We start from the raw sequence: 7,925 nt of genomic DNA, 5'->3' as shown, positions 1-7,925 counted from the left end.
TGTGTTTTGTAATGACAAAACAAAGGAACCTGGGGTGAGGGTGAACGTGCAGTGTCACTGTCAACCTCCCTCCATGCCCCCTTCCCTTCTAGAAACCAAAGCAGTGACTCAGCATGCTGACCCCTACACCCCAGTGTGACAGACAGAAGCCACCACCTTCTTATGAGAGAAAAACATATATATTTGGGGAATAATAAACATCTTGGTTTGGGAGAAGCCAAAACCATAGAAGATGGGTTAGCATGAAAAAAAAAAAAAAACAAAAAAAAAAACAACACAGGTTTTCCTCTACTTGGACTGCATGCTTCCTTGGACAGAAGTTTTCCCACTAAGACGGCCTGGAGAAGCATTTTCTGGTTGACCAGAGAAGCCATTTCTCCACTGACAGTGCCGTGGGCAGTGGGGAGGGCGGCCCGAGTTCCCTGTCATCCATGGCAAATGGTGGTAGGAGTTGACTGGGGACGTGGGCTCCATGGGGTGGAATGCACAATTGCTCATCTTGATACCCACAATTTTCCAGATATTTCCGTCCTTGTCTCTGATCCAATTTTCTATGATAGGGCAACTCTCAGGGGTGTCATGGCGATGGCAGGTTGTATCACTCATCACTCTTCTTTGTTCTACGTGGGAGGAAGCTCCGTGACAGGAGGGGCCCCTCCCAACCGGAACCTGGACCTTCTGCTTCTGCTTACTTAACTCTGAGGCCTGAAGTGCTATTTTCTCCTCTGGCATCTGGCCAACAGCTGACATGAGCTCCCGAGCTTCAGCATCAGCAGCCTCTTTGTTCATATAAATTGGTTTGACTTTGACTGGTTCCCGGCCAAGGGCAGAGGCTGCTGTGGGCTTGACCTTTTGCAGAGTTTCTTTCTGCCCTTTGTCTTTACTGGAGAAAACCCACTGAAGAAAGCGACTCGTCTTTTTTCCCTGGGGCCTCTCGGGTGGAGACTCTCCCTTCTCTGGCAGGAACTGGAGGTTCTTGCTTGGGGTGTTTGCTATTCCCCACCCCTGGCCAAGTGGGCCCATCTTTCTGGTTGGGGAACTCCCCAATCTTGCAAACCCTTCATGATGTTCTCGTTTGGGCCTCCTACAGTCCTCTCTCCTGGTAGCAGGGGTAAAAGTCTTGTTCTGGCTTTTCAGTGGGGCCTGGGGCTTCAAGATTTTGGACTCCTGCTGCACCAGGCTGCTCTTTCCAACTGCCATGCAGCCATCTTGGAGAACTGGCCTGTTCCCACTGGTTGTGCTCCAGGGACGGCGCTGGGGCACTTGAGAAGCCAAGATGCCTGCAGCAAGGGGCACATCAGTGCGGCCATCTCGAGGCTGAATCTCTGGCTCAACTTTCATTTTGATCTCAGGTTTACTAATGACTTGCAATTTAGGGCTTGGTAGTTCTAGAACCTGGGCAGCAGACATTCTAGAGGGTGTGAAATTTTGACAGATCCCTGGAGACCCTAAACCACTCAAATTCACATTTAAGACTGGGGAGTCTGCCTGCTCACTGGCTCTCAAGATGTCGCTATGCTGGGGTTGAAGAGCAGGGGACCCCTCGCTGCTCTCTATGACCTTTGGAGATTGGGATTCTACATCCATCTCCAATACTGATTCACCAGGGCTGGGGGCTCCTGGGGTATTATTACTCCCACTCTCCTCCCTTGGCCCATTCTCTCCCATGACTTGACTTGAGGTGGGCTCCAGGCTGCCTCTCTGGGTCTCCAGGACAGTCTCACTCTGTATGGGTCTGCTCACGATGCTGGGGGTGAGGGGCTGAGGAGACTGCCTGCCCTCCTCTCCGGTCAGAGGGGCCTCTGAGAGCTTGTGGTCATCACCAGGAGGGGCCTGACTTGGGATGCTCTGGATTTCCTCAAATGCAGGGGATGGAGCAGGGAGACGACTCTTCAAGGTGGAGGCTAAATTTGTTGGTACCACCTTCTCTTCCTGACTCACCTGGGGCTTTTCTCCCAGAGGCTTGCCAACCTCGGCTATTTCATGGGTGACTGCTGTGGGAAAGGCACACTGTTGAGGAGGTGAGGCTTGGGCCTTTCTCGACTCAAACAGTTTTGTGGTCTTGAGAACTTTAAGGAGTAGACTCCACCTGTGCTTCACCCAAAGCTTTTTCCTATGTGCTTCCAGCACCTTTTGTGTGACCAGATTGAGGAAGAGAAGCTCTTGGGAGGTGTTCACGCAATATTTCTGACCATCCAAGCATACCAGCTTTCTGGTTTCCATCTGAGTGTCAGACTTGGACAAGGCATGGCTGACAGAAACCCAAGAATGCTGCACTTTCACAGGGGTTGTACCCTTATTGATCTGCCACCACTTCTTGTCCATATGGACTTCTAGGTCACTTTCTACTTGTTTCTTCTCTGAGATCCTTGCTAAGACATTTCCTGATGGCCTCTTCAATTCATTTTTCGACTCCTCGGTAGAGTCCTTCTCAAAGCTCTCTGATTCCTGAGATACAGTATATCGTGAGACCCTCCCTAAACTATACCCCAGATCTGCCTTTGGGTCCCTCCCTAGCTGGAAGTTTGCTGAATTGCACAAATGGAAGTCTCCTGGGTGCCTGGCTTTCAGCTTCTTTATGTCCCTGCTACTTTGCTGTGTACATACAGAGGGCCGAGAGGGTTCTTGACAGATCCCTGGCGATTTTCTCTGAGGCTGCACCTGTTCCAGACCTACATGGATCCTACGGGGCAGGCTGCCCTGCTGTTGGACAAACCTCTTTGGAAGGTGTTGCTCCAGGTGCCTGCAAAGCACGGGGCTGACAGGAAAATCCCCAGGAAGGCTGGAGACTGACTTGTGGGCCTGGGAGGCTTGGCTCTCCTGGGGAAGGTTAGAACTTAGAGAACTAAAGGCTTCCTGAGATCGTGTGACCACGAAGGGTAAAGCCCTCCAACTCTCTTTTTGCTTCTTCAAAAAGTGACATTCCAGGTGTTGAATTGCAATTGGCATGAGGGATTGTGACTCATTCTGGGAGGTGGGCCACAATTCTCTACAGGAAACAATCTGAGGAGAACAAGGTACCAGAATGGGACGGCTTGACCGGTCAAAGCTTGAGATTGTTGGCGTAGAAGCAGACAACCAAGACTTGTTATATAAAGATGCACTCAGTGGGAGTGACATCAAGTCATGCTGAGAAAGAGTCAAAGGGGAGCCTATCAGTGGTGGAGCAGAGAAGGCTGTTGGAGGCTGAGGGCAGGCCAAAGAACCAGAGGCAGGTGGTGGGGGTGAGAAAGGTGTGAGTGGTTGGCGTGAGCGATGGTCTAGAGGTAGAAAAGGTTCTGATGGCTGAGAGGCACTCAGAGGTGAGTGCAAAAGACCAGGAACTCAGGGGGTGGTCAGGTATGGTGAAAGCTTGGAGGCCAGAGGTAGAGGGGGCTTGGTCAGAGGAACTGTGGAAGCCCAAGGGGACACAGCGGGAGCAGCGTTGTCTATGGGTTCCTCACGTGGCAGATGGGCTTCAGCAGGTGCCGTTTTGCACATCTCAGCAGAGGGCTCTTGACATAAGAGCTGATGAAAGTTGCCCTTTTCAGGGAGCTGACCCAGGAGGCTGCAGGAGATAGGAGGCAGAAGCTGCAGCCAGGAGCAGAATGGGGCCAGGAGAGCCTGGCAGAGGTGGGAGAATCCGAGGCACCTGGCCCCTCCACTCCCCACCTGTCTTCACCATGCTCCTGCCCTCCCTCACCCCAGAGTTTTCTGTTTCATTCTCTCCCCATGGATTTCCCATCCTTTGTCAGTCCCAGGCCACCCTGTGGCTCTCTGATTGCATTGGAGATGGTAGGAACAGTGACACAGGAGAGAGTGGGAAAGGTTACTCACCTTTGCAGAAGCAAGAACAGGTCTTGAGTCTCCTTCAGTTCTTGCAGGCTCTCTCTGCAAGCTGGAAATCAGGGGACTGGGTTATGGGTGGTGAAGGTAGGGGCCTAGGGATCTTACAGGAACCTGAGTGGAATGTCCTTTTAGGGGAGACCGTTGGGAGATGAGGCTCTGGAGCTCAAGCATCTGTGTACAAGATCACATGATCCCTGATTGTAAGAGGAAGGCTCACGTGTGGGTGGGCTGAACCATTTGCAAAGTGTTCCTACATCCAATACTCACTGTGACTTCTCAAGGAGAGCCTTAGGGAGGTTAAACAGCTTTGTCCACAGTTGGACCTGGATATTCTACCTTCAAATTCAGCCACTATATCTGTCTACTACATCCCACACTGCTCCCTAATGGGCACCACCCATTGCCCAGGCCCATCATTGCTTCATTCCCAGAGAAGGTCCCAGCAGGTAATCTGACAAGGATCCTAGGCTTGGATTTCCTTCCCAGGAGCCTCCCTCGAGGGTTCTGTTTCCCCAGAGGGATGTCCTCTAGTGCCTGACACCCTCCATGACCATGGACCTGGGCCCCCCCAGGGACAGGAGAGATTGAGGTTAACGCCTGGGGTAGGGGGAGTCAGGGTTGAATGGAAAGGACCTTACCTTTCAAAGCTCGATTTTTCTTCCTCCTCCTGTTCCTTCCCCTTGTCCCCATTTGACGCTGATAGACAAGAAAAGAATGAGGAGCTGGGACCCAGTTCTTTTCTCTCTCAAGATACACAGCAGCCATTCAGTATTCATGAATAACATGACTCTACATTTAATTAATGGGGCTCTGTTTTTCCATTTATTCATTTTTATAGCGGGTAAAACTATTTTTTTCCTTCTTTGAATAATTCAAAGAAGAATTTTGTGAGATCTGCAATGGATTTCAAGAAGGGGACAGACTTCAGACCTGTGCTCTGTCAGGTGGATTCTGCTTCCCAGGGCTAGAGCTCAGCTCCAGCCTCTGATCAGAGGCTCTCATGGCCTCAGCAGTGCTCTCTAGATCAGTGCCAACACGAAGGAAAGCCCCAGAGATGCCTGTCAAGCGGAGGCGACTGATGAGCCAGCACTGGGGCTCTGTGGTCCTGCAGAGATCCAGAACTCTCTCTGAAATCCCATCATTGGCTGCTGAGTCCCTGTGTTTGGGGGGTCACCCTGGAGCCTTTACCACAGTGAGACAGATGGGCTGAAATCTTCAGGTAGAAACCTTGGTGTCCAGGCTATACCCTGCCCTGCTTGGCGGGGCCCTAGAAGAATGGTGTTGCATTCTTTCCCAAGATTTCCCATCTCAAGGATCGCTCTACTTGATTTAGGAAAGTGGAAATAGGAAGAGAGAAAAAGAATGAATCCCTGTTGTGTTGGGCTGAGTGTCCCTTACCTTCTTGATGTATCTATGTCCCTTAGGCAGCGGTAGAGTCGGATAACTTGGGAGGTATGGAAGTAACAGAAAAAAGAGCCCCACTCCACATAAGAGGGCGAAGATGATATCAATCAGCCATGAAGTGGGAGTGGAGCTCAGCCATGTAGTAATAAAGCTTCTTAAGGAAAAGAGATAATTGTCCATTGTCTGAACATAGCACAGCTGCCCACGGGCAACTGGGCAGTAAAAATGAGCTCTGGACTGGAGTTCCAGGCCCACATCACAAAGCTATGACTTCATCAAAGAGTTCAGAAGGGTGGGGGAGGGGACAAAAAGAGGAGGCTGGCAGCCCCTCCCCCACCCTTCCTCCATCCTTGGCAGTCTAGATCCCTTCAACTTCTCATCGATGGACCTTATTGCAATTTTCTGTTCATTCCACCTGTAACCCAGATGTTGCCTGGTTTCCCTTATCCCTTGGAAATCTTGGCTTGAGTCCCACCGATTTCATAGCCTTTGAAAATCTGAAGCCCTGACACTTTTTGCTGATTACCAGGGATTTTTACTCTCACAATCTCTTTGTCTTAAACTCTAACTATCCCACATTATGTTTTCACCTTGCACCAACCCAGACAGAGAATTTACATTTATTCATACTTATTTAGCTTTGTAAATTTTGAATAATTTTTTAAAATTTTTATTTCAGTCAATCTTTGCCATCTTCAAACAGAGGGACTTGTACAAAAACTAAATTAACAATTATTCAAAGACCACAAAGCTAAATAAGTATAAAATAAATTGAAAAAACTTAAACCTTCAGAGGATATTTTTATAAGTATCCAGAACTTTTGTTTCTGAAATTAAGAAACATTAAACTGCTCAAAAACTTTGGAACATTTTGTACATGCACCTGCACACACCTACACACTCATACCCTCCGATGAAACAAACCAAAATTTTCAGATCTACAAATAAAGCATTTCTTTCCATCCAAATGCCTTCCTTTAGTATTTCTTGTAAGTCAGGGCTGCCAGCAGTGAATTCCCTGTCTTTTTTATCTGGCAATACCTTTACTTTGCCTTCATTTTTTTTTTTTTTAATCATCATTTTATTCAGATATATTCACATACCACGCAGTCATACAAAACAAATTGTACCTCCGATTGTTTACAGTACCATTACATAGTTGTACATTCATCACCTAAATCAATCCCTGACACCTTCATTAGCACACACACAAAAATAACAAGAATAATAATTAGAGTGAAAAAGAGCAATTGAAGTAAAAAACAACACTGGGTACCTTTGTCTGTTTGTTTCCTTCCCCTACTTTTCTACACATCCATCCATAAACTAGACAAAGTGGAGTTTGGTCCTTATGATTTTCCCAATCCCATTGTCACCCCTCATAAGCTACATTTTTATACAACTGTCTTCGAGATTCATGGGTTCTGGGTTGTAGTTTGATAGTTTCAGGTATCCACCACCAGCTACCCCAATTCTTTAGAACCTAAAAAGCGTTGTCTAAAGTGTGCGTAAGAGTGCCCACCAGAGTGATCTCTCGGCTCGTTTTGGAATCTCTCTGCCACTGAAGCTTATTTCATTTCCTTTCACATCCCCCTTTTGGTCAAGAAGATGTTCTCCGTCCCACGATGCCGGGTCTACATTCCTCCCCGGGAGTCATATTCCATGTTGCCAGGGAGATTCACTCCCCTGGGTGTCTGATCCCACGTAGGGGGGAGGGCAGTGATTTCACCTTTCAAGTTGGCTTAGCCAGAGAGAGAGGGCCACATCTGAGCAACAAAGAGGCATTCAGGAGGAGACTCTTAGGCACAAATATAGGGAGGCCTAGCCTCTCCTTTGCAGCAACCGTCTTCCCAAGGGTAAAACTTATGGTAGAGGGCTCAACCCATCCAACCACCAGTCCCCTATGTCTGTGGTCTTGTTAGCAACCATCGAGGTGGGGTAGGTGAATACCCCTGCATTCTCCATAGGCTCCTCAAGGGGGCACTACATCTTTTTTTTTTTTCCTTGTTTTTCATTTTCTTTTTTTTTTTTTTAACTTTCCCTTCTTTTTTAAATCAACTGTATGAAAAAAAAAGTTAAAAAGAAAACAAACATACAATAAAAGAACATTTCAAAGAGACCATAACAAGGGAGTAAGAAAAAGACAACTAACCTAAGATAACTGCTTAACTTCCAACATGTTCCTACTTTACCCCAAGAAAGTTACATAATATAGCAACATTTCTGTGAACTTGTTCCTACTATATCCATCAGAAATTAACAGACCATAGTCATTTCTGGGCATCCCCAGAACGTTAAATAGCTTATCTGTTCTTCTTGGATTACTGTTCCCCCCTTCCTTAATTGCTCTCTACTGCTAGTTCCCCTACATTCTACATTATAAACCATTTGTTTTACATTTTTCAAAGTTCACATTAGTGGTAGCATATAATATTTCTCTTTTTGTGCCTGGCTTATTTCGCTCAGCATTATGTCTTCAAGGTTCATCCATGTTGTCATATGTTTCACGAGATCGTTCCTTCTTACTGCCGCATAGTATTCCATCGTGTGTATATACCACATTTTATTTATCCACTCATCTGTTGAAGGACATTTGGGTTGTTTCCATCTCTTGGCAATTGTGAATAATGCTGCTATGAACATTGGCGTGCAGATATCTGTTCGTGTCACTGCTTTCCGATCTTCCGGGTATA

The 7,925-nt window shown here is 47.4% G+C and overlaps 1 protein-coding gene across 1 annotated transcript; it reads right to left on the bottom strand.

The window, feature by feature from the left end:
* Positions 1 to 3,324: 3,324 nt before the first annotated feature.
* Positions 3,325 to 4,714, bottom strand: LOC119545122 (putative spermatogenesis-associated protein 31C2). The gene is made up of 3 exons (XM_037850723.1): positions 4,467 to 4,714; positions 3,817 to 3,877; positions 3,325 to 3,547 (listed from the first exon to the last, which is right to left on the bottom strand). The coding sequence occupies exons 1-3, from the start codon at positions 4,591 to 4,593 to the stop codon at positions 3,325 to 3,327; spliced, it is 411 nt and encodes a 136-aa protein (XP_037706651.1). The 5' UTR covers positions 4,594 to 4,714.
* Between the last annotated feature and the right edge of the window lie 3,211 nt (positions 4,715 to 7,925).

This window comes from Choloepus didactylus, chromosome 10, assembly GCF_015220235.1.
Source record: "Choloepus didactylus isolate mChoDid1 chromosome 10, mChoDid1.pri, whole genome shotgun sequence".
Taxonomy (NCBI): Eukaryota; Metazoa; Chordata; class Mammalia; order Pilosa; family Megalonychidae; genus Choloepus; species Choloepus didactylus.
This window is presented reverse-complemented; position numbering and strand designations above follow the sequence as displayed.

Bases quoted from the DNA above. Each gene is read 5' to 3' on its own strand.
- LOC119545122 (XM_037850723.1), bottom strand. From the start codon at position 4,593: ATGGCTGCTGTGTATCTTGAGAGAGAAAAGAACTGGGTCCCAGCTCCT. The intron at 3,878-4,466 runs GTAAGGTCCTTT...CCTGATTTCCAG, and splicing joins GAAAAATCGAGCTTTGAAAG to CTTGCAGAGAGAGCCTGCAA. The intron at 3,548-3,816 runs GTGAGTAACCTT...TATCTCCTGCAG, and splicing joins CTGTTCTTGCTTCTGCAAAG to CCTCCTGGGTCAGCTCCCTG.